The sequence below is a fragment of the Pichia kudriavzevii genome, chromosome 1 (assembly GCF_003054445.1).
Source record: "Pichia kudriavzevii chromosome 1, complete sequence".
NCBI lineage: Eukaryota > Fungi > Ascomycota > Pichiomycetes > Pichiales > Pichiaceae > Pichia > Pichia kudriavzevii.
The window spans coordinates 2,739,054-2,763,248 of record NC_042506.1 but is presented as its reverse complement, the minus strand read 5'-3'; the positions used below and the strand labels follow the sequence as shown (position 1 = coordinate 2,763,248).

Genomic DNA, 24,195 nt, shown 5'->3' with positions numbered 1-24,195 from the left:
CAATTACAAAAAATGGCTTTCACAGTTGGTATTAACGGTTTCGGTAGAATCGGTAGATTAGTTTTAAGAGTTGCTCTTTCTAGATCCGACATCAATGTTGTTGCAATCAATGATCCATTTATTGCAGCAGATTATGCAGCATACATGTTCAAGTATGACTCCACACACGGTAAGTACAAGGGTGAAGTTTCTGGTAAGGACAATGCCATCACTATTGATGGTCATGACATCACTGTCTACAATGAAAGAGACCCAGAATCCATTCCATGGGGTAAGATTGGTGTTGATTACGTTATTGACTCCACTGGTGTCTTCACCAAGGTTGAAGGTGCAAGTAAGCACTTGAAGGCTGGTGCAAAGAAGGTCATTATCACTGCACCTTCTGCAGATGCTCCAATGTTTGTTGTTGGTGTCAACCACAATGAATACACCAAGGACTTGAACATTGTCTCCAATGCTTCTTGTACCACCAATGGTTTAGCTCCATTGGCAAAGGTTATCCACGAAAACTTTGGTATTGAGGCTGGTTTGATGACCACCATCCATTCCATCACTGCTACCCAAAAGACTGTCGATGGTCCATCCCATAAGGACTGGAGAGGTGGTAGAACTGCTTCCGGTAACATTATTCCATCTTCTACTGGTGCTGCAAAGGCTGTCGGTAAGGTTTTACCATCCTTGGCAGGTAAGTTGACTGGTATGTCCATGAGAGTCCCAACTGTCGATGTCTCTGTTGTCGACTTGACTGTCAACTTGAAGAAGGAAACCACCTATGAAGAAATCTGTGCTGCTATCAAGAAGGCTTCTGAGGGTGAATTAAAGGGCATTCTTGGCTACACTGAAGATGCAGTTGTCTCTACTGACTTTTTGTCCGACTCTAGATCTTCTATTTTCGATGCAAAGGCTGGTATTCTTTTAACCCCTACCTTTGTTAAGTTGATCTCCTGGTACGATAACGAATATGGTTACTCCACCAGAGTTGTTGACTTGTTGGAACACGTTGCCAAGGTCAATGCTTAAGCGGCGAATCTCTGGCTCATGGGGGATATCCTCTTTGTTTGGCTTTTTTTTTTCCCATTCTCTTTGTTTTGATTATCTAATGACTCATTGGGAGGATTTTCTCACTTCAAGCTTTTTTTTCTTGCACTCTTTCATAACTCCAGCTCTCTCTAACTGAGGCTACAATGCCTTTTAACGAACTTATGAGACGTTTCTAAATTATATAGGTATATGCCAATATATAATTACACATAAAAATAAATATAAAAATAAAATATAAAATAAAAATATAAAATATAAATAAAAATATAAAAATAAAAATAAAAATAAACATCAGAAAAGAAGATGTGAAATTGCGAAGAGTAGAAAGCACAAACGAGCGGTCTATATCGGCGATAAAGCACCTCAAATTGATGCCACAAATTGACGTTCGTTCAAGTAGTGACGTGTTTAACCATCGGATGGGGCCACGTGACCGGCAGGGGACAATGCAGGGGGGAAAAATACAATGAATTAGGAAAACTTCTCTTGGGGACAATGCACTGCAGAGGACGCGCGCGAGAGGGAAGAAATGGAATTAAGGGAAGAAAGAGGAGTTGCCCAACTTGTCCAGGTGAAGTTGGGTGTCTATTGTGTTGTCTTTAATTGTTTGCACTTGTCAAGTTTGTTTTCAGTAGTTTTATAATTTTAACGTGTTTTTCTTTTAGGTTTGTTGAAGAAAGTCATTCTATCCATTACATTCGCTAGAGTTGTTATAGTCAGGACAGGTTGGAAAGCCACCATTTGTATTTCTATCGCCAGGACACACGGCCAATGCACCCACCTTCGCTTCGTTTGAGAGGGTCCAGGACCCAGTATCAGCAACACCAGCAATACCACCAGGCACACATACACAGTGCCAACTACAGTCCGCTTGCCTTTTCTCCTCTGGGCCAGCCAACACCTAGCTTGGAAAACGACTTCTCTCAGCGGTTGTTGCCGCAGTCGCTCCTAGTTGGATCGCCCTTCTTTCAGAATGGCCCGCATCTGAAACATAACCACCATCTCTCGGATAACCAGGACTATATCTACCGTGGAGTAAAGATACTCAACTTTCAAAGTAAACCGCTCATTGAATTGTTGAAGGATTTCAAATTTGGTCCTCTAGAATCCGCCAAATTGCAAAATGACGGATCAGTGGTTCTCTCCTTTGTGGATTCCTTCATTGCCTGCCATTATTATAATCATGCCCTAAAGGCTCATAATGTCGAACTGATTGCCTTGCCTCCCGTAAATGAGAAAATCCAACTTGAAATCAACGAAAATGGAGCTTCACGTGCTCTTTGTTTGACCAACATTTGTATATCTAAGGAATCCTTGCAAAATTTATTGGAGAAATTCGGTATTGTTGTGGAATTCAATTTCATTGATTCTGAGAATGCGGCATTTGTGAAATTCACGTCGATTATCAATGCAATGAAATGTAAAAATCAATTCCATCTATTGGCAAAGATTGATGACGAGGATAAAGGGGATCTCTCGCAAATAGAGTTGGAATACGGTAATGATGAAATGTTGGATTCTTCTATAAACGACCAATTTGAAATCGATGCAAATAACCTCTCCTTCTCAAATTTAAACTCTAATTCTAATTCAAACTCCAACTATGATATAAATTCACGTTCAAATTCAATTGTTTATGATAGTAGAAGGGCGAGTGTTGACTTCACCCCTCCAATGTCAAATGATCACTACGTTTATTATCCTCCACCAGCAATATCTGCAATACCACCACCAGCAGCACATTCCTCCTCGACGTCGTCACTGCAATTGTCCTCTGCATTATCCCATCATCTCAGCCATCCAATTGTCGACGTACCTAGCAATATAGGTAACAGGACCGTCTATTTGGGAAACTTATCCAATAATCTGTCTATTGAAGAGATTTGTAATGTCATTCGTGGTGGTAACCTGGAAAATATTAAATATCTACCCCACAAGAAAATTGCATTCATTACTTTTATTAGACATATTGATGCCGCTAATTTTATTGCTAGGGCTAATGTCGATCATGTGTTTCTCAATTCAAAATATGTCAAGGTTGGTTGGGGCCATAACTCGGGTTATTTATCGCCCGAAATCGAAATCGAAATTAACGAGAATAACGCCACAAGGAATCTATATATAGGCGTCAATGAAAACACTGAACGTGAAGGCGTTGATTTTCTTTGGAAGGATGGCGTCAAATTGTACAATACAATCCCCAAAGAGGAGACCTTGAGGAGGGATTTCTCCATTTTTGGCCAAATTGAACAGGTCAATTATTTCAAAAATGGCGCTTGTGCCTTTATAAACTTCACCGATATAAGGTACTCTATAAAGGCGGTTCACGATTTAAACAACAACGTCAACGATCTTCATCAATCGTTGGAGAATAGGTATGAGAAGCTGCTTATATCTTACGGCAAAGATAGGTGTGGCAATCCCCCTAAGAAGAAGCGCAGGAGAAAGAAGACTTTGGGTTTGGGCGTCATTACAAACTCTTCCAGCTCCTCCCTATCGCTATCCTCCCTACCTCCTTCTTCACCCTCTCTAGTGCCAACTACACCAAGTTTCAACAGCAATGATAATAATTATGTCGACAATAACGAGAATATCGGTAGTAACCATGTTAATAACAGCAACAATAATGATAATACTAAAAATGACAATAAGGGTAGTGAAAGACATTATTCTCACACACAAACGCCAATGGTTCCTTACTACGAACCTTACTACTATGTTCCTCAATACTACTATACCCCTCCTTCACCATACATGTACTCAGGTTCAAATATGGGGAGAAGTAAAAACAACTTATCTAAGGGCAAGAAATAATGGATCCTCCTATAATCACATTTGTGAAATATATATCCTATTTATAATCTATAATAAAAATGAGTTAACGGAGGTTAATGTCGCCCTCTGCGGATTCACTTTACGGTATTGTAATAGTGAAATTAATGATCTTCTGATTGTTTCCTTCGACCTCTCACTCCTGGGAGTGTGTATGTTCATGTAACTTAAGACAACGGCAACGGACATATCCTCACCATCATTACATGCAACCAATGTCCGGCCTTTAATCAAAGGTATGATTTGGGGCAGATACGTCCGTAGCTCCTTGGCAGATTTCTTGGAGCCACTGTCTAAAGGAAAAATGTGAACCTTCTTACTAGGTTCAATTAGTTTGAATGTCGAATCGAGAATAACCATAGTGTCGTAGTTAGCATTGATCTCCCCAACGGTAAGATTCTTATCAACCTTCCCAAAATGTAATGTTGGTGAAATTTCGACAATGGCTTTGAACACTTCGTTAAAAGTCTCCACCTCTACACTATTTTGATCTCCTTTAACAATTTTGCTTACCATCTCATCAACTTCTTCATCATTCATACGATAGATATCTGAAAATTCGTTGATATTGCCCCAAAACATCTGGGAGGTTAAGCCTCTACCCCACAACTCATGATCGTCACCTGCCCCTTGAACATACGTATAGCCTTCCATCTTATTCTCACCATCCAGTGATCTTTGGCTGGCGCTCACTAAAATTACAGGTAAACATCCTTGCTCAATCTCAAGTCTTCTACATCCAGGGTATACCCAATATGGCCGTAAAAGCCCATTCTCATTTGGGTCGACAACGTTATCAATCACCAAATCTTTATATTTGTTCATCTCACTCTGAAAGTGGGGTAATCTCTCAAGGATTCTATCCCTCTCGTAGTTTGAGACGGTATCATCTGGCGTAAATAGCAGCTCATCATACGATTTATCAGGCGCAATGTATTTGTTCATGATGGCTATCCAAATGGGTATCGTTTTACTAAACGAGTCAGGGATTTTTTTACCCCTTCTAGTTGAATCCACAATTAGAATCCCTTTCGTCTCCCGAACTTGCTTCAAAATGTGTAGATTCAATCGCCGTGTAGAAAATGACCATTCGTTGGTGTGCCCATCAGTGGATTTGAAATATGATGGCATCCATTTCCCATCATACTCTATTGGGTCCACATACCATCTTCCACATCTGTCATTCGGTATAAGTGGATAGTCGGGAAATTTTTGTTTCACCTCTTTGACATATTTGGCGTCCTTCAAAATTGATAATAGTCGGTTTCGAAGTGACAAATTAATCGCATGCAAAGATTTCGTCAAAGATTTCAAATCTTTCTCAATTTCGGGGTCCATCTATAGGGAATCAATGTTAGGCTTCCTATTTCAGTCTAATGAGACTTATGACGACCAAGTGCATTTCATTTCACAATCCTTTCCAAAAAGGAAAAGAATGCAAAAAAAAAAAATTAAACAAAAATAATTAGAGTAGAAGATAAAATTAAAGTGTATCAGTTCACTGACATGCAATTTAGACGGCTTACAAGGTCTGTCTTTAAGCATATTGTTTGTGACAAGTACATGACTCTTATAAAATACGTGAGAGGTGATTTATTCAGTGCCGTGACTACAGCCAAACCCGTATTACTTGCACATGCATGTAATTGCCTTGGTGTTTGGGGTGGTGGAATAGCTGCTATTTTCAAAAGGAAATACCCCGGCAGTTACAAACTTTATAACGAATACTGCAAAAAGCATTCAAAGAATCCGGAATCTATTCTTGGAACTTCATTGCTAGTTCCTGCAGTGCAGCAAGAAAATGTTATTGTCGTCTGTCTATTTACAAGTGTCATTGGCCAAGAATCGCCCCATGAAATTGCCAAAAACACGGAAATGGCAATGCTTGATTTGAAGAATAAGTTGCAGCACCCTGAAATGATCGGAGATTTACACGTGCAAGAGATGCTGAAGGATGCCATTGGAAAGGAATTATCTGTTAATATGCCTAAGATTAATAGTGGTATCTTTGGTGTACCTTGGGAATTCACTGAAGATGCTCTTGAAAAGGCAGACATGAAATGTACAGTCTACGAATTATAGATAGGAGTCAATAAGAGAGTTGCTAGCTGTATACGAGAAGCCAAGGAATGCGTCGTCAACGGTGGCTTCGTTCTTGATGTCTACTGGTTCATTCAAGTCACTTATTTTCAAACTTGTGAATTCATCATCAAAATTCTCAGCCATCTCCAAATTTGTAATCTTCGGTTTAATTGGCGGTTCAACAACCCTATTTTCAACGTCTTCAAAGTTATAGTATCTGAAAAACTGGAATTTTTGAAATTTGTCCCAATTAGAATCAACGTTGTACCTCTTGTTGGGATCTCTAACTAGTAATTTATTCAAGAGTTCTTTACTTGTGCCACTAACATAAAAAGGATACTTTGGTTTTTCCCTTAGGACTCGATCTATGATTTGTTTATGATTGTTCCCAGTGAATGGCGGGTTTCCTGTTAACAAGTCAAATGCAACACACCCCAAAGACCACCAATCTGATAAGGTTCCATAGTTTTCACCTTTCAAGATTTCCGGAGCACAATATTCCGGTGTGCCTATAACTGAGTTGCACCGGTTCGACGAATTATCATCTTGAGTCGACTTTTTGGCTAATCCGAAGTCGGTTAAAATCAAATATCCATCTCTATCGAGTAAACAGTTCTCGGGTTTTAAATCACGATAAACAATTCCAAATTCATGTAAAAACTTTAATGCCATCGACATTTGAATTATGTAAAAACTTGTCTTTTTTTCATTTAAAAACTTCTCGTGGACTAAATACCGAAACAGCTCACCACCAGGAATATATTCCATAAGCAGATATAATTTATAGTGATCATGCAATGCATAGAACAGTTTGACTATGTTTGGATGTGATGTTATTTTCGACAAAATGGTTCTCTCAGAAAATGTCCTTTCTACGTTTTTGTTATCCATAATAACAGAAGCTTTCTTCAGCTCCTTTTGCGCAAAGAGCTTCCCGTTATACTTATTTTTAACAAGTAAAACTTTTCCATATGCACCTTGTCCTAGAACCTTCAATGGCTGAAAATCTCCGATTTTATAGCTCCTATTTGAATTTGATCTCTTGTATAATTCCTCATCAGAAGATTCGTCGTCGAAGACCTGAGTTTCCAATGGTTGAGTGCCTAACTTTATTTTAGGTGTTGCATCCATTTGGTGTCCAACAGACATTCGTCGAAGTACACTGGATCTTCGACGTCCTCCTTGACCAGGCACGACTAGTTTGACATTTTTGAAAGAGTTTGTCAATGAAGAAACAGTGTAAGTTTTGGTAGCACCTAGACCTTGCTTCTCAAATTCCAACGGGGACATGACTTTCGACTGCTGCAGTTAATATAAAACTGTGGGGTAGAAAAAGGATTCTCTCGAGTTTGACTGATAAGAGATTGGCGGATTGAAAAAAAAAAAAAAAATCAAAGAGAAAAAATCAGGGAGAGAATTCTCTTTCTACGTTTTTCTTTGACTTGTTTTAAGAATAATTTTTTTTATGACGGTGAAAGAAGCACCACAAATATACCCAAATCTATAAATAATGATGACTGCCTCTAACTGAAGAACTTGGCGAACTTGGCCTTTTCCTCCTTTTTTGTATCTTGAATAATCTTTGAGACGGTTTCCAATTCATGTTTGATGGATGGATCGTTAGGTGCAATCATTGCTCCTTTCTTCAACGTTTCTAGTGCAATATCGTATTTCTTCAACATATGATAGGACTTCCCCAACCTGTAGAAGATCTTGGACGCCTGAACATCGCTAAGTTTAACGGACTCCATTTGCAAAAGAAACCCACAGTAGTTAATGCATTGGTTGTAATCCTGCTTATTTAATGCAACCAATGACATATTTAGATATATTGTTTTCTTTAGTTCCTGGAATTTGTCAAACATCTCCTTGTTTGATTCGTCATCAGGCAGTAACTCATTACAGTATCGTAGGGCCTTCCTGAATTTCAAAAGTGACTCATCATATCTTTTTTGCTTTAGTAACAAGGTAGCAGACTCTTTTATTATGGACGTGACCTTGTACGATTGTTCGGCATTCTCAAAATCCAAGCCTTCTATATCATTATCATCCGGATACTCCTCGTATATATCTCCACCTATCTGGTCAGTACATGCAATATGGTTAGGAAGGGGATCACCCTCTTCCCATATTCCACAATCATTTATAACGACCTTAGTGGTTGGGACCCATGCATTCGAATCTGATTGCTTGTTTGAATAAACTTCCACATTTTCAACCTCCCGAATTATGGATTTGCCATATTTGACTATACCAAAAACGGTATGTTTACCATTCAAATGGATTGCCTTATCCAAAGTAATAAAAAACTGTGATTTGTTGTGATTTTTCTCTCCGAAGTTTGACATACATAGTAGAAACGGTTTATCTATATCAATTAGGTTTTCATCCTGAAAGTATTGGTTGTTGTAGATCGATTTGCCGTTCCCATTCAACCCTAATGGCAAAGCTGGATATTTCAGTGCATTTTCACCTTCATCTTTGACGCTGGTGTCACCACATTGTATAATGAAAGTTTTGATTATTTTGTGCATGAAAGTGTTCTGGTATTCTTTATCCTGACATAATTTCCTAAAGTTTTCGCTTGCCAACGGTGCATCATCCTCGAAAAGTTGCACCACAACCCTGCCAATATCTTTCTCAGCAATGCAAATGTCCAAATACACAAGCGTCATAGCGGATGGTCATTGAATCACCAGGCCAGTGTAAGATATGTCAAAGGCGGAAGCTGTTCAACAGGAGACCCATCAATTAACATGTCTCTCAATGTTGGAGAATCTGTACACCGCGAGTGAAAATTTGGAATTTCCTGGAAAATCGACATGAATTTGGACGTTTCTTTAGGAAACTGCATCTTCATTCTTGACCTATTCATAAAAGCCAGAGGTGCTGTATACGTATATATATACATACTCTAATATCCATTTGAAGGGAAGTTCAAGGGTGTCCAATAGATAACATTTTATTGCATATGAGCTACTTGGGAAAAATGAACTTTTTACGTAATGCAACTAGAGGATTTTCCACATCCCGAGTGGTGAAACAAATCACCACATTCGGAGATGCTTCCAAGAATCCAGAGAAGATAATCAAGGAAGCCAAGCAAGCAAAACAGGTGAAGGACATCAAAACAGTCAAACATGTCCTTCATTGCAGTTTCAAGAAAAACAATACTTTTATTACTCTCACCAAGGTTGAGATGGATAAGAACTGGCCAGCAAACAATCCAAATACCACATTCAACGAACAAGTTTTGTATTTCCTACAATTGCCAGAGAAAATTGTGATCTCCCAATCCACTGGTTACCTAGGTTTCAGAAAGGCACAGAGAGGTGAATATGAGGCAAGTTTCCAGCTCTCGTCGCACATTTTCAAATCTATCGATGAGAAGAAGCTACTATCAAGCAGTGGTAAGTTAGAAGTTGTTGTTAAAGGCTTTGGTAAGGGAAGAAGGGCGTTCTTCGATGCACTCAAGGGTAAAGAAGGTAACGGAATCAGATCGTTCATTACCAGATTGAGCGACCTTACTCCAATTGCATTTGGTGGTAACAGAGCACCATCGAGAAGAAGGATCTAGGCGACTGGATGTTGAATATGATTACATTAATAGCTCATTTATAAACCTGTATATAGATAGATACATATACACAGATAAGAGTGGCACTCATGGCCAGCGATATCCTAACAGATCTAGGTTGGTGGTTTACCCAGGGTAGAAGAGCCACTTCTCATACAATCTAAACTAACATAAGGGCTCAATGCTCACGGTCACGTGCAAAGATCAAGGGTTTTACTACATTTTGAGTTGTCGCACTGAGCCATCACTTGTGAATTTTACACGCATTTTCTCAGTTTCTACAATCTGTTTTTTTTTTCATGAATTTTCCACCTTTTAGTGTTGGAGCAGATGGAGATTGCAAGTATGAACTTGTTCTTGTAGATTTTCTTCTCCTATTTCCCCTATAGTCCTCCTTTCATTTGTTTTTCTCTCCCAACAACAGACAGACTACTTACAATGGCTTCTTCTACCGTAAAGGCACAATCTGCAAAGAAATCCGCATTAAAGGGTGCAAACTCCTCCAAGGCCGTCAAGGTCAGAACCTCCACCACTTTCAGATTACCAAAGACTCTTAAGTTAGCAAGATCTCCAAAGTACACCAAGGCTGTTCCTCACTACAACAGATTGGACGCATACAAGGTCATCCAATCTCCAATCACTTCTGAATCCGCAACCAAGAAGGTTGAAGATGGTAACACCTTAGTCTTCCAAGTCGACCTTAAGGCTAACAAGTACCAAATCAAGCAAGCTGTCAAGGAATTGTACGAAGTCGAAGTTGCTAAGGTCAACACCTTGATCAGACCAAACGGTACCAAGAAGGCTTACGTCAGATTGACTGCAGACTACGATGCTTTAGACATTGCTAACAAGATTGGTTACATCTAATGGTTTAGACGTGTAATTACCCATCTATATCTCTAATTCTAATAACTTTTTTTTTCTTTATATCGGTGTATCTTTTAAATTAATTGGGTTAACTGATTGAAATTTCTGAACGACTAACTGCAAGTATGAGTGTAAGTTCAAGCACAGGTACAGCTAGAATGTAGAAGCGGACAAGCTTTGCATATGCCTACCGTGTATAACTCCAGGTTTACGCAAATGTAATGAAACTCATATTGATGGACTGTAACCCTGCCTTGGACGAAAAAACCCTTTCTGCAGTCAAAATTTATTTTTCTCATTTATTTTTCTCATCTCTCTATAATTTTTACATAAAAAAATTCTAAGTATAAAAGGGAGCCTGCCGCCACCTTCTGTAGTTCCGGATAATGTCCCTTTTTTCTTCTTTCCTTTCGGTGTCGACGTACTTCATAGGATCATTTCTATAGGATTCGTCTCTTTTTGACTCTTCTCAAGAGCCACTAACACCAACTTGGTTGATGAGATAGAACCTCCACCCCTTTAAAGTGAGAAATAACGGATGGCCCCATAAAGGCTGTTCAGTAGTTTATCATTACAGCTTTGTCTACGATTCTCAGCAATCTAGTCATCTGGATATTCTACGACCCCCATTTCACTTTTTATTCCTTTTTTCATTAGGCAAATAAAGGAGCGATGATCTTTATCTTGGAATGTGTACTTCTTCGGAAGTGATGTTCTAAGATGGGAGTGGATGGCTGTCTGACAAGTAATACATTGGATTGAATACTTGGAAATCTAACCGTTGGAGTCTGTCGACAAAAAGAAAATAATACTTACTGTAACATTGTAGATTTTTATTGTTGTGCTAAGTTTTTAGAAGATTCACGTTTTCATGAACCCTTTGTATCTCCGCACACTTCTGGAACATGTGGAAATAATCTTCCTTTTGTGGTATGCATCGTAAAGCTTTTGAAAAAAAATTCATTCTTTTTGGGACAGGCAAGGAAGGTTATTGATTCCTGTCCCGTTGGAGCTGATGAAGATCGATATAAGGACATTAAACTCCGTATGGAGACTGACAAGTAAAAAAAAATGTGATTAAAAGGGCTCCAGTATACACTTTAAGAATACCGGCAAACATATAAGCATGTTTCTAATCGACCAAGGAGTGAAGATTATACTGTTGAAGGTGTTTGGCACTACTCGGCCCAAACTGTTCAGGTTCACCAATGAAGATGCATATGACCCGTATTTTGAAGTCCAAGAAACAGGAAACGGGAAGGCGAAGATGAAACCTAGAACACCGCCTCCAAAGACACCAAGCGATTTGATACCGTTGATTGAGAGCATTCGGAGTACATGCTATTGGATGGACGAGTCTGTCTTCGGTATGCGAGCCTCCAAACTATTGAACAATGTGTTTGGCACAAAGACGGTCAAAGTTATCGAGGAGGAGTATGTTGCTGAGAACCTAGTCAACAAGGGTACCTTGAAAGTGTCGCCTAAACCAGAAACTGGAGACGATGCCGGAGAAGTTGTCCACAAGTCAAGAAGGATAGGTGTTGGTTTTGCGCCGTTCATGCAAATTGTGCCAGTCATTGGGAATTATGTGGTTTTTGCAATTAACTTATGGATTTTCTACTGTATGCTAACTGTCGGATTGGGTTATAAGGTTGGAGTTGAAGGGAAGAAGTTGAAAATACGCAAAGTACACGACGGCTTTCTTGGTTTGAACCAAGTTGGTAAGATGTTGATGAATATCATTGTCGATTTGGGCATTGGATTTATACCGTTTGTTGGTGCGTTCATTAGTATTATCCACAGAAGCAGTTCACGGAACCTAGCTATTTTCTACAAAGCTTTGGACAAACAGTATGAGAAGTAAAAATCTAAGTGTAAGTAGATACATATAAATATATGTACATAAACAAGTAAATACATGAAACAAAACAAAATAAATAAGGCTTGGAATAAATTGGGTAAAATGGAGGGATATTTTCCATCTGAGAAAGTTGGGTATATTTATATATAGTTCAATTATAATAATTAAAACAGACGGTAGGATCAAAGGAGGCAAAGAAGGCCGGCAAAATCAGTAGAAAAGATTCAACGTTAACGTACCATAAAATTCAGACCTTTTTCAATATTTTGATCAATGTATTCAATCGCTGTAATGAAGTTTTCCTTTTCCTTTGGTGACATTTCAAACACCCAATCGTAAAAGACTTGTTCAATACCTTCTTTACCATAGGTCATTGGAACAGCCAAATAAGTTGGTAACTCAACCTCGGAACCTTTCAAAAGTTTAGACAAATTTTCCTTTAATTGAGGGACGCCGTTGATTGAATCGTCTAGAAAGACATAACTTGAAATCATTGTCTTCTTCAAACCCAAGTATCCATTAAGCAATATATTGAAGAACTTGTTAGCGGCATAAGCCATTGAAAGAGTTGCCGAGCCCGCACCGCTCTTTGCTTCCACTACTTCATCTCCACCGTATTGAACTCTATGAATCAAGGCATCTATAATTTCATCGTCTAAATTTTCGGCAGCCTTAACAAGGGAGAATAGGGGGACAATTGAGTTACCAGAGTGTCCGCCAACAACAGTGACATCAAAATGTTGGGGATTTTTACCGTCAATTAATTCCGAGAGAAAAGTATTTGATCTAACATGATCTAGAGCAGTTACACCAAACAGTCTCCTTGGATTGAAGGCTTCATTTTTAGCAAATATTTCCTTAAATATAGGAACGGTCGAGTTGACCGGATTGGTAATGACAAGGGTGAATGCATTAGGAGCGTTCAAACTAATAGCATTAGCCAATTCGGCACATATACCGGCATTAATTGTGAACAAATCACCTCTAGTCATGCCGGGCTTTCTCGGAACACCGGCGGGGACAATAACAAACGTAGCGTCCTTGAGGGCGTTTGCCAAGGCCGTACCGTCTTCATCTTTCAAATGGTGGGTAATCACTACATCTGTGTCTATATGGTGTAGGTCTGCAGCCACTCCAGGAACATGCACAACGTCATAGAGTGCCAAATGGGTTATGTTTGGATTAAGCTTAAGTAATAGAGCAAGTGGTTGGCCGATACCACCAGCGGCACCTAGTAGGGCTACTTTAACATTGGACATAATTTGTTTTTCGTTGAGTTGGTTGGTTTGTATCTTGACTTTTCAATAAAAGATAACCGATTGATTTGTATCAAGTGATAATCTAAAGAGAATCCTCCTCCTCCTCCCCCCCAACTATTATATACCGATTGGCAACCTCCTAGCCTTATATAGATAACGGAGAATTGCAATCCATGATTTGCAGTTTAGGATTTGGCAGATATTATTTTTTTTTTTTTCCGCGCAAGTATTGTTTTTCCACCAATGTGCGCCCTTTTGAATGACCTCGGTTTTTGGTATTGCCCACGATAATAATAATAACATCATTGTTTTCAGTATTGCTATTGTTATTATTGTCATAGTTAATGTTAATATAGCTACTACATTGCGATTTTTTATAGATAGATAGTTAGATAGAGGTGTATGAATATTTATATATATTCAGCACACAAACCATGTCGAGGAGAATCAAAAACAAACCCGTGTGGGAAACAACCACAGGCCTGTCTCTGTATCTCCAGCCTTTCTCTATGGCATTCGTTTACCAGAAACCAACATTGGAAAGAAGCTTAAGCTGTCAGTTTTGGAGATAAATTGCCACATCAAGAGAAGGGCAAATTGAATGAGCAATCTCGCATGGCAGGAAAGAAGCGGGAGACAAGGGGGGGGGATTCGCGCTTTTATAGTCATGACAAATTGGAAAAAGGGGGATGCAAAAAAAAAAAAACAGTGGCGGCTCATCTGAGAAAAAAAACAAAAAAAAACGGAGAAGTTATTTTTTCTTTTCCTCCCAAATGAGGGTTTGTCCTTGTCAATGAGGAAAATCCTACATTGCAATTTACAAATGCACATAATGTAAAAATTGTGTATTAGTAAATATGTGAGAAAGTACGTGAAAAGTATGTGAGAAAGTAAGCCTAGAAGTCCATGTAATAATATGTATATGTCTCTATATGGCTTCTCTGTGATGACGAGAAGAAAGCCTATAGCCTACTACTATGTTTACGGGGATAGTTGAGTGCATGGGGACAGTGGCTGAGTATGCTACGCATGACACTTCCCTCTCTGGGGGAAACGGGGTCTCGTTGACTATCAAGGACGCCTCCTCTATTTTAGGAGACTGTCATTTGGGCGACTCCATAGCTGTGAACGGCACGTGTCTAACGGTGACAGAGTTCGATACGGACACATTCAAAGTGGGCATCTCGCAGGAGACGTTGAAGAGGACCAATTTAGGGGCTCTACGGGAAGGTTCCAAGGTGAATTTGGAGAGAGCCATTTCCGGTGATGTTAGGTTTGGGGGTCACATGGTCCAGGGGCATGTTGACACTATTGCCCAAATTGTAGACCAGTCAAGAGAGAGCAATTCGACGATATACACGTTTAAACTAAGAGACGAGGAATTCATTAATTACATTGTCCACAAGGGTTTCATTTGTATCGACGGTACCTCTTTGACTGTCATTAACGTCGACTATGAGCTCAAGACCTTCCAGATTATGATGGTGGCGTACACCCAATCCAAGGTGATCATGCCGTTAAAGTCAAAGGGCGACTGGGTCAATATTGAGGTCGATGTGACAGGTAAACTCATTGCCAAACAAGTCGAACTCATCATCAACAACCAACTAAGTAACGATCAAGTACAGACACCATTAAAGGCATATATTGATAGAGTTATCGAATCAAAAATGAAAAATTTATAAACTTACAGGATATTAGAGTATATAGTCGTATTGGCTAATATTTAAATACCAACGAAACACCATCATCACCAGCAGAAACCACTCTCTCCTTCGAACAGTCAATACTAAAATCAAGGATACCCATATGGTGTCCAACACATTCATGTAGTAACTCTCCAGTTCTAACATCAAATTTGTAGATCTTACCATCCATAGAGGACACAAGGAAAACAGGGGACTTCTCTAAAAATTGAATTTTCGTGACTGCATCACCACACTTTAAAGTTTTCCTGACTTTCCATGTATTTGTATCGAAAATCATCAAATCACCAGACACAAACCCAACAACCATGATGTTCAAGACATCACACCATGCAATGGCCTCGATTGATGAATCGTAGATATCAGAATCGTCCTTTTGCTCCATTGCGGTGAACATGGTCAACATCGATCCATTTTCAGTGTTTATAATTGCAATCTGCGAATCTCTAGATCCAATTGCAACGGCTTTTGAGTTGATGTTCGAAGAAATTGTAACCCATGGTGGCGATAAACCTTTCATATTGGTCGAATCAAATTTGAATTCGGTTTGCTGTGTATAACAGTTCCAACCAATGATAGATCCATCCTCACTAATTGAAATGAGTTTTAGTTCGTCCAAGTTATTTGTCTGGTAGAATTCACCATTTGTACACTCAGTGGAATGTGAATAGCCCGAAAAAATCAATTCCAGGTTCGGTTCAATCGAGTAGACCGAAACCGAACCATCAATTCCACCAAATGCAAATATGTTTTCCTTAGGATGCGCCTTGATCCACATAACCTCATCAACATCTTCAATAACTCGATCAAATTTTTCCCACAGTTGGCCTTTCTTTGTCGATTTAAAGACTATAATTTTCCCGCTCATGTCACCAGTAACAAGGTATGACCCATCATGTGTAAATTGAGACGCAATGACACTTTCGCCATACCCGACAAGTTTAGTTATAGTCTTTGCAGGGGTTGAATGTGTTGTCCATAAATAACCAACATTGTCCCCACCACCTGTAAATGCAATTGGTAAAGTTGGATGTGTCGAAACCGTGAAAATAGAATCTTGATGATCTTCAAAATATGACTGCGAATTGTTGGACATGTCAATTTCAATATTACCATCTTCGTTGATCTTGATTCCGTTACCTTGTAATGCTTCTTCATCAAAACCGTTCATTTCAATTTCATCTTCAACATTAATATCTTCTTCCATTGGTTCATCTTGATCCAGAGTCGCATCGTCGATAACCTCTGCAACTTCTTCCTCATTAATAACAACGTCTTCCTCTGGTTGCTCGTATTCACTCATACTGGTCTAACTCTTATCTAATAAAAAATGTGATTATTAATTATCTAAGATAGAGGAAGAAGAGAAAAAAAAAATATGAAAGGCTTGAAAAATTTCATGTAAAAAAAAAGAAAAAAAAAATATCTACACACCCCTCTCAAATGCGTATAGTACAAATGCAAACGCATTTACACATACGCACTCAAAGACCATAAGGAAACAAGAGGATCTGTTTATTCCATAAACTAGTGTCTGTGAGGGTGTGTATGTGCACCTCTTATTATCAACTGTAAACACAATGTCGTATAAACAGTTGAAGGACGATATAAAAAATATAGTTTTTGAAGAGACTACAGATAATGCTAGGGAAATATACCATAGCTTTCTAAGAAATCGATATTTCCCTGATTATCTCTATAATATGCGAACAACATCAAAGACTTCGATACTATATGGGTTGAGAGATTTACCAATTGATAAATTAGACTTACCAATTGCAAGCACATCATTAACTTTGCGAGGAACAGCTACTATTCCTACACCAACTATTAACACTCCGTTAATAAATGCACCATCGAACCAACCAAACTGGAACCTATCGAAAGTTATACTTGGCCATACAGGACAAGTTACATCATGTGCATTTGATCCGGAAAACAGATTTTTTGTTACTGGGTCCAGTGATCGAACAATAAAGGTGTGGGATACAATAACAAGCGAACTACAGTATACCTTGACATCACATATCATGAGTGTTACTGATATGGCAATATCTGCTAGACATCCATATCTATTCTCTGTTAGTGAGGACAAGACCGTCAAGTGTTGGGATTTAGAGAAGAATTCGGTCATCAGAGATTACCATGGCCATTTGTCAGCAGTTTATAGTGTTGATGTACATCCGGATCTGGATATTATTGTGACAGGAGGACGAGATTCAAGTGTTCGTGTTTGGGATATACGTACGAGATTGCCAATCCACGTATTGACCGGCCATAGGTCATTTGTTAATAAGGTCAAATGTGAAAGTGATGAACCACAAGTTATCAGTTGTTCGTCTGATTCTACAGTGAAAACCTGGGATTTAAGGATGGGTAAAGTTACAGACACCATCACCTATCATGCAAAGAGTGTGCGTTCGTTTTGTGTTAATGAGGATAAGCATGAATTAGTTAGTGGTTCCAGCGATGGCGTCAAGAAATTCACCCTTGATTGCAAATTTCTACAAGATTGGCAAGTACCGAAGCACGACGTCTTGGAACACGGTAATCTAATAATAAATACATTGAGCACAAAGGATGGTGTAGTATTTGCTGGTTTTGACGATGGTAAGTTTGCCTTTTGGGACTGGGAAACCGGTGAAATGTTTCAAAATGGACAGCAGCCAGTGGTCCCTGGATCATTGGCGAATGAAGGAGGAATCTTATGCTCTACCTTTGATCAAAGTGGAGAAATGCTAGTCAGTGGATCTATAGACAAAAGTATCAGAATATGGAGAAAAGATACATAGGATATTATAGAAATAAAATATAGTGACGACAACAAAAAAGAAAAAAAAAAATAATGAAGAACTAAGAATAAGAAAAGGGGAGAAGAAGATGAGCTACAATGCATCCATAGTATAATCGTATTCGATACCAGGTGTAACACTGGCCATAAATTTGAGGAAAACCACAAGGTACTGATCGACTCTTATTCCTTCACCTGATAGGTCCTGCCAATCATCATCAGAGTCACCATGTTGTGTATTTTCATTCTGTGCGTTTCTTGATTGGATTGCATGCCTCATTAGGATTTTCATAACATTTGCATGTTTACAGGGATGTATTGACACACAGGTGGTGTTCCTCATGAAGGGTAATTTTTCAATAGTCACCGTTTTATGTCTATAATCACTGGCTATATCTTCAAACATTTGTCCTGGAGTCAACGGCACGTTGTCGGCATCGAATCCAACTAGGTACATCTTAGGCACTCTGTAGGAAGTCGAGTAGCTAATATATAAATCATAGAACCTTTTACCTGACTGACTGGGTCTTCTTGAAATTTTAGAATCCAAGAATTGGACATCCTCGGCATTTTCGTCGATTAGCTCATCAATGTCTTCAACTTCAGGATCATCATCGGATAACTCCTTGACACTACCCTGATCAACCACATCATTTGAAGTTGTTGTAGTTGGCGATGCAGCGACCCAATTATCGTCGACCTCGAGATCCACTTCACCGCAAACTTCGTAATCTGAGGCACGAACATAGGAAGGTACATGGCGAGTAACTAGAAATTGCTTATCATGTGGTAGAAAATCTTTAGACTTATCCTTATCCGCAGGAGACCATTGCCAAGTGGGGAATCGATATGTTAAGTAGTCACCAGCTTGGACAAACTCAGCAGGGGTTATCTCTCCAGTCGTGGTGAATGTGGAATGGTGGGTGATGGGGGTTATATATTCCCTGAAACTTGAAAGCTTGCTTCTCAAATATTGGGATGTCATTGCCTCTAGGACTAACTTGAAACCCCTTAATTGGTAAAGTTTAGAATATGCCACTATAGTATACTGTAGGATAAATTATTATTAAAAAAAAAAACCAAATGAGTTTGCTGATAATCTTTAGTGGCAATTTTTGGAGTAAGTCCGATTAAGGGTTGCGTTTCCCTTTTTTTCCAGTTATTTGGCTCGGGAAATAATGAGGGTATTTTTTTTTTTTTTTTTAATATTTAGTTTATTTTTTCCTCGATATTCGCATACGCCTCGGGTCATCAAATCAAAGAAAACATGAGATGTTTATTAATTGTATGGGGCGGACACTTCTAAAAGAGTCTGTTAGTTTTTTTCATAGAAGTTAGACACGACAAGCATGCCGGCCAGACGTAGAAAAAACAAAGAGAATGGAAATGGGAAAGTGAGTGAGAAGGAAAAGGCCAAGAAGGTAGGGAATACCATAAAGGAAATCTCTAGTGAGAGCACTGAAGTTACAGTCAAGATTAAGAATCAGCGGGATCATTTCTGGGAGAAGAGGAAATTCATATTGTTTATTGGTATTTTGATTGGACTTATTGTGGCAGCCTATACCAATAAGGAGCACATAAAAAGTGATTTAATTGATGACTATGTGAATTTTGATAATTTATCCCTTGATAATCTATCCAAGATCAGTGATAAGTTTTCAGTTGAAGAGTGGAAAGAGTATTTGCCGGATTCTTTAAAATTGGATTCTCCTAAAGGGGAGACGGGTGCGTTTGCAATCGGCAAATCATTAAAGAAAAATGAGGGATTACATGCTGAGCATAATGTCATTCTTGTACCGGGGGTTATTTCCACTGGCATTGAGAGTTGGGGGCTTGAAGGTACGCCGGATTGTCCAAGTACTCCGTATTTCCGGAAGCGGTTATGGGGGTCGTTTTTCATGTTACGTACGATGCTTATGGAGAAGGCATGTTGGTTAAAACATATAATGCTTGATCCCGAGACAGGATTAGATCCTCCTGGCATTAAATTAAGGGCAGCTCAAGGATTTGAAGCAGCTGATTTTTTCATTACAGGATATTGGATCTGGAATAAGATATTGGAGAACTTGGCAGCTATTGGATATGGTCCAGACAATATGTTTAGTGCAGCATATGATTGGAGATTGACATATATGGATTTAGAGAGAAGAGATGGGTTTTTCAGTAAATTAAAGGCACAAATTGAGATGAGTAAGCAATTAAACGGTAAAAAGAGTGTACTAGTTGGTCATTCCATGGGGTCACAAGTGATTTTCTTTTTCCTCAAATGGGTTGAAGCAAAGGGTAAAGGGTTTGGGAATGGTGGTAAGAGGTGGGTCAATGATCATATTGAGGCGTATGTTGATATAGCGGGATCCATGTTAGGTACCCCCAAGGCGATTACTGCGTTATTATCAGGTGAGATGAAGGATACCGTCGAATTGAACCAATTGGCCATGCATGGGCTCGAGAAGTTCTTTTCACGGAAGGAGAGGGCCGAGATGTTGAGGACATTTGGAGGCATCCCTAGTATGATACCCAAGGGGGGCAATTTAGTTTGGGGAGACATGAATGGAGCTCCAGATGACGACGATGACAACTCTGAAGGTAAATGTCAGGGAGACACTTTTGGAAAGTTTCTGAGATTTAAGGAAAACAGTGGGTATTCCAACATGACAATGGAGGAAAGTATCGAGTTTTTACTTGGGAACGGGCCTGAATGGTTCAGCAACCGTGTTAGAGAAAACTATTCGTTTGGATATGCGAGAGATGCCAAGGAAATGAGGACCAACGAGAGGGATCCACGTACATGGACTAATCCTCTTGAAGTTGCACTCCCCAATGCACCTGACATGAAGATCTTTTGCTTCTATGGGGTGGGGGCACCTACCGAACGTGCTTACAATTACATGCCTGAAGAAGTCAGTGATACCACCAATGTTATTGCCAACGATACAGATGGCCTCCACCATCACAATGCCACAAAAAGAGAAACAGGTGTACATATTGACAGTGATGAAGGTGTCCTCTTTAGCAATGGAGATGGTACTGTCTCCCTTCTCACACATTTGCATGCCCATATCTGGCAGAGGGGGCTCAGTATGTACAATCCAGGAGGTTCAAAAGTTACCATTGTTGAGCTCAACCATGCTCCGGAGAAATTCGACCTTCGTGGCGGAGCCGGCACTGCCGAGCACGTGGACATTCTTGGCTCAGCGCAACTGAATGCCTTAGTTTTACGAGTTGCAGGTGGTGCAGGTTCTCACATTGAGAACTCTGTGGGGCTCAGCACCCTCAAGAAAACGGCCGACGCGCTTTTCCCCTTGTGAAGTGGCCGGTGTTGACGTTTTGCCCGATGCGGAAGGCACGCGCCGGGAGGGTTTCCATTTCGTGTTCTTATGGAGAGGGTAGAGGATATATAGTGCACCATTAGTTTATAGTATGCACAAATAGTAGAGAAGGATAACAACAATTTCTATCAAGATTTTCCTTACTGATTTTGTCATTGGATAAGTTGTTATACTTTATTTTCTTTTCCACGTTAGACTTGGAGATATTTATCATATAGACATATTCCTCATATAGACATATTCATTATTAATGAGACAACCACTTGAACAACTATCCCAAGCGCAGCTTAATACCAGGACGCCAACAAAGCTCTCCAAACATCACGGCAACGTCAGTGTCTCTCCACGGACAAAGCGAGCACGGGTACTGAAGATGAAGTTACAGCTGGCCTACTTCAAAGTGAGAACAAACCAGACAGGCACACCAATTGAGAGACTCCGGCTACCAAAATCCCATCCTTCAAGACTGACTATGGACGACATCATCAACAAGAAGGCCACCAGCGCTGCCCTTAAGAGGGTCAACCGTCACTTCAACAACACAGTTAAGTCTGCTCCTCCTCATATTCTGTCCTTCCATTCCAGTATGACCTCTCCTTCAAAATTTGCAATTGCTCCATCTAATAATAGCAAGAAAAATATCAAACTCCCGCCAGTGAGTAAGTTGTTCCCCAATTATCCTTCTAATGACGACACCACTATCGACGAACACAACGAGTCCACAATCTTGGAAAGCATAAACGAAAATGAACCAAGTGGCGCCTCAGTGGAACCTAGCTTACAGAGACGTCATTCATTTTCCTCCCTGGTAATGTCCACCCCAGTACGAACAAAGAAATCCCAACCTTCACCATCTCGCATTCAATCGACTCCCTCATCAATGGGAGCAGCCCATTCTCTACTACAATTAGCACGCTACACTTAATTGTTTAATCATTTCTCACATATTTATATATATCCATGTACTATTATTCATATTTCAAATATATATCTCTACGTCTCCTTTAATTTCTCCCTTGGCTTGAATATCTTGGACGCACTCTCTAAGAAGATGCCCCCAAAGACGAGGAATAAACCTACCCATTGCTTGCTAGTTAAAGAATGTCCAAAAATAATGACGCTCAATAACATACTAATCATTTTCCGTGTAACTGCAACGGTAACTAAAACAACCGAGCTGAATTCTTGTAACGTGATGAATATTGCAATCTGTCCAAATGCCCCACAAAGGGAAAATTGCAGCATATCAACAAGGGCACGATTGCCATTGACTTTGACAAACGTCAATACCTCTTGGATTTGATTGGTAAATATCAACGTATACCCACTGATCAAGATAAACTTCATGATGTTCAAATACACCATCAAGTGTGCACCGGTGATTAGTCCCTTCACTCTAGGGTTTTTGAACATCATATCTTGGGCAGAGTTGACAAACCCATCCAGAAACAGAGAAATCAATAACATGGTCATCCCCAATTTGACATCGCCTCCTCCCTTTAGTGACAAGCTCTTACCTCCAATTGAAAAAATACAAACACCACTGGTGATAACCAATGCAACAATGTACTTGTAGAGGGGATAGATTGTACCAAAGATTAGAAAGTGCACGCTCATCACAGGAATCAATTTACAGCTCTTAGCAAGCAAATACAGGACATAATCTATATGTTCCAAGGCCATATAACTGATTGGACTCGAAATAGACTGTGCCACGGAAATTAGTACCAGTGACAGGTATGCACCCATTGGCAACTTGGGGAACATTTTCATTTCCCTCTTCCTCGGTGTTCCTCTAGTCTGCACTTTCAAATAAAACAGTCCAACAACTATACTGAGAAACGAGCTCAACATGTTGAGGAATAGCGGAGCACGAATATAAGCTTCACCCCCATCGAGCGAGTAGTTGCCTGTAAGTTTCTCTTGTAGATATGCCCAGGTGAGAAATGTAGCATAGATGCCACCAACACATAGTAATAACTTGATCATTCCTATAGGATTCCCTTGAAACCTATACTATTAGCAACCGATAATGTTCAGGTATTCCAACTAGAAATCACTCGCAGAGGCAACCAAGAAACAAATTGAAGGCGTCCTTTATATATATATATGTATATAGGTAGATATATGCAAGTACACAGTCACACTTTTCACTTGATACGTGTCCTCAAAACAGCAAATTGCTTAACATGAAATTCCACCTGGCTAGCCAACAACTCATTCAACACTCGGATTTGAGAAATCCATCGTAGAAAAAATAATCCGTCAAGCTCCCCCCCACCCCCAAAGTCACGTGATACGCGCAAAAGAGCGAATTTTTTTTTCTTGCACTCTTTGGAGGGAGGGAAGGTGTAAAATCAACAGTGGGATCGGATTTTAGAGTAGTGTGGGGAAACAGTTATAGAGGCCATTTGAATGATTTTCTACTCTCAATACCAGAGGAACCACAGTATGCTCCCGTTAATTGTTGGATTAGCAGTCACTGTAGCTGCGTTGACCACAAAGGCCACTATAAACACCGTAATCCGATGTCGTACACTGACGAATTTTGAAATTGCAAGATTGAATGGGATAACGTTAAAGCGACACAAGATATGGCCATCGGATTCCGGTTATTGGAGGAGGTTCCATGAACTAGACCAGGAGATGGCGCTTGGGGGGTTCTTGGAGAAGATGGACGCCGAAGAGGCCATGAATGTCCTTGGAGTGAAGACCATCAACGTGGCCGAAATTAGAAAGAGACACCGAGTGCTAATGATGCAAAACCACCCTGATAAAGGTGGTAGTAAATACCTAGCCATGAAGATCAACTTGGCGAAGGATATATTACTTAATCAGCGATAAACGTTT

At 39.7% G+C, this 24,195-nt stretch overlaps 18 protein-coding genes across 18 annotated transcripts; 11 read left to right on the top strand and 7 right to left on the bottom strand.

Annotated features, from left to right (window-relative positions):
- Positions 1–12: 12 nt before the first annotated feature.
- Positions 13–1,020, top strand: C5L36_0A12800 (uncharacterized protein; the record flags this gene model as incomplete). The annotated part of the gene is made up of 1 exon (XM_029464322.1): positions 13–1,020. The coding sequence occupies one exon, from the start codon at positions 13–15 to the stop codon at positions 1,018–1,020; it is 1,008 nt and encodes a 335-aa protein (XP_029320181.1).
- Positions 1,021–1,812: 792 nt separating this feature from the next.
- Positions 1,813–3,855, top strand: C5L36_0A12790 (uncharacterized protein; the record flags this gene model as incomplete). The annotated part of the gene is made up of 1 exon (XM_029464321.1): positions 1,813–3,855. The coding sequence occupies one exon, from the start codon at positions 1,813–1,815 to the stop codon at positions 3,853–3,855; it is 2,043 nt and encodes a 680-aa protein (XP_029320180.1).
- A 48-nt stretch (positions 3,856–3,903) lies between these two features.
- Positions 3,904–5,211, bottom strand: C5L36_0A12780 (uncharacterized protein; the record flags this gene model as incomplete). The annotated part of the gene is made up of 1 exon (XM_029464320.1): positions 3,904–5,211. One exon carries the CDS (start codon positions 5,209–5,211, stop codon positions 3,904–3,906), a length of 1,308 nt encoding a protein of 435 aa, XP_029320179.1.
- A 168-nt stretch (positions 5,212–5,379) lies between these two features.
- On the top strand, positions 5,380–5,955 carry C5L36_0A12770 (uncharacterized protein; the record flags this gene model as incomplete). The annotated part of the gene is made up of 1 exon (XM_029464319.1): positions 5,380–5,955. The coding sequence occupies one exon, from the start codon at positions 5,380–5,382 to the stop codon at positions 5,953–5,955; it is 576 nt and encodes a 191-aa protein (XP_029320178.1).
- Positions 5,950–7,245, bottom strand: C5L36_0A12760 (uncharacterized protein; the record flags this gene model as incomplete). Its single annotated transcript, XM_029464318.1, has 1 exon — positions 5,950–7,245. One exon carries the CDS (start codon positions 7,243–7,245, stop codon positions 5,950–5,952), a length of 1,296 nt encoding a protein of 431 aa, XP_029320177.1.
- Positions 7,246–7,478: 233 nt separating this feature from the next.
- Positions 7,479–8,630, bottom strand: C5L36_0A12750 (uncharacterized protein; the record flags this gene model as incomplete). The annotated part of the gene is made up of 1 exon (XM_029464317.1): positions 7,479–8,630. One exon carries the CDS (start codon positions 8,628–8,630, stop codon positions 7,479–7,481), a length of 1,152 nt encoding a protein of 383 aa, XP_029320176.1.
- A 296-nt stretch (positions 8,631–8,926) lies between these two features.
- C5L36_0A12740 (uncharacterized protein) lies at positions 8,927–9,532 on the top strand (the record flags this gene model as incomplete). Its single annotated transcript, XM_029464316.1, has 1 exon — positions 8,927–9,532. The coding sequence occupies one exon, from the start codon at positions 8,927–8,929 to the stop codon at positions 9,530–9,532; it is 606 nt and encodes a 201-aa protein (XP_029320175.1).
- A 438-nt stretch (positions 9,533–9,970) lies between these two features.
- On the top strand, positions 9,971–10,399 carry C5L36_0A12730 (uncharacterized protein; the record flags this gene model as incomplete). The annotated part of the gene is made up of 1 exon (XM_029464315.1): positions 9,971–10,399. The coding sequence occupies one exon, from the start codon at positions 9,971–9,973 to the stop codon at positions 10,397–10,399; it is 429 nt and encodes a 142-aa protein (XP_029320174.1).
- Positions 10,400–11,525: 1,126 nt separating this feature from the next.
- C5L36_0A12720 (uncharacterized protein) lies at positions 11,526–12,263 on the top strand (the record flags this gene model as incomplete). Its single annotated transcript, XM_029464314.1, has 1 exon — positions 11,526–12,263. The coding sequence occupies one exon, from the start codon at positions 11,526–11,528 to the stop codon at positions 12,261–12,263; it is 738 nt and encodes a 245-aa protein (XP_029320173.1).
- Positions 12,264–12,490: 227 nt separating this feature from the next.
- C5L36_0A12710 (uncharacterized protein) lies at positions 12,491–13,519 on the bottom strand (the record flags this gene model as incomplete). The annotated part of the gene is made up of 1 exon (XM_029464313.1): positions 12,491–13,519. The coding sequence occupies one exon, from the start codon at positions 13,517–13,519 to the stop codon at positions 12,491–12,493; it is 1,029 nt and encodes a 342-aa protein (XP_029320172.1).
- Positions 13,520–14,496: 977 nt separating this feature from the next.
- On the top strand, positions 14,497–15,204 carry C5L36_0A12700 (uncharacterized protein; the record flags this gene model as incomplete). The annotated part of the gene is made up of 1 exon (XM_029464312.1): positions 14,497–15,204. One exon carries the CDS (start codon positions 14,497–14,499, stop codon positions 15,202–15,204), a length of 708 nt encoding a protein of 235 aa, XP_029320171.1.
- A 34-nt stretch (positions 15,205–15,238) lies between these two features.
- C5L36_0A12690 (uncharacterized protein) lies at positions 15,239–16,528 on the bottom strand (the record flags this gene model as incomplete). The annotated part of the gene is made up of 1 exon (XM_029464311.1): positions 15,239–16,528. One exon carries the CDS (start codon positions 16,526–16,528, stop codon positions 15,239–15,241), a length of 1,290 nt encoding a protein of 429 aa, XP_029320170.1.
- A 277-nt stretch (positions 16,529–16,805) lies between these two features.
- Positions 16,806–18,017, top strand: C5L36_0A12680 (uncharacterized protein; the record flags this gene model as incomplete). Its single annotated transcript, XM_029464310.1, has 1 exon — positions 16,806–18,017. One exon carries the CDS (start codon positions 16,806–16,808, stop codon positions 18,015–18,017), a length of 1,212 nt encoding a protein of 403 aa, XP_029320169.1.
- A 93-nt stretch (positions 18,018–18,110) lies between these two features.
- Positions 18,111–19,001, bottom strand: C5L36_0A12670 (uncharacterized protein; the record flags this gene model as incomplete). Its single annotated transcript, XM_029464309.1, has 1 exon — positions 18,111–19,001. The coding sequence occupies one exon, from the start codon at positions 18,999–19,001 to the stop codon at positions 18,111–18,113; it is 891 nt and encodes a 296-aa protein (XP_029320168.1).
- Positions 19,002–19,365: 364 nt separating this feature from the next.
- C5L36_0A12660 (uncharacterized protein) lies at positions 19,366–21,324 on the top strand (the record flags this gene model as incomplete). Its single annotated transcript, XM_029464308.1, has 1 exon — positions 19,366–21,324. One exon carries the CDS (start codon positions 19,366–19,368, stop codon positions 21,322–21,324), a length of 1,959 nt encoding a protein of 652 aa, XP_029320167.1.
- Positions 21,325–21,595: 271 nt separating this feature from the next.
- C5L36_0A12650 (uncharacterized protein) lies at positions 21,596–22,270 on the top strand (the record flags this gene model as incomplete). Its single annotated transcript, XM_029464307.1, has 1 exon — positions 21,596–22,270. One exon carries the CDS (start codon positions 21,596–21,598, stop codon positions 22,268–22,270), a length of 675 nt encoding a protein of 224 aa, XP_029320166.1.
- Positions 22,271–22,338: 68 nt separating this feature from the next.
- Positions 22,339–23,334, bottom strand: C5L36_0A12640 (uncharacterized protein; the record flags this gene model as incomplete). The annotated part of the gene is made up of 1 exon (XM_029464306.1): positions 22,339–23,334. The coding sequence occupies one exon, from the start codon at positions 23,332–23,334 to the stop codon at positions 22,339–22,341; it is 996 nt and encodes a 331-aa protein (XP_029320165.1).
- Positions 23,335–23,760: 426 nt separating this feature from the next.
- On the top strand, positions 23,761–24,189 carry C5L36_0A12630 (uncharacterized protein; the record flags this gene model as incomplete). Its single annotated transcript, XM_029464305.1, has 1 exon — positions 23,761–24,189. The coding sequence occupies one exon, from the start codon at positions 23,761–23,763 to the stop codon at positions 24,187–24,189; it is 429 nt and encodes a 142-aa protein (XP_029320164.1).
- Positions 24,190–24,195: the final 6 nt, after the last annotated feature.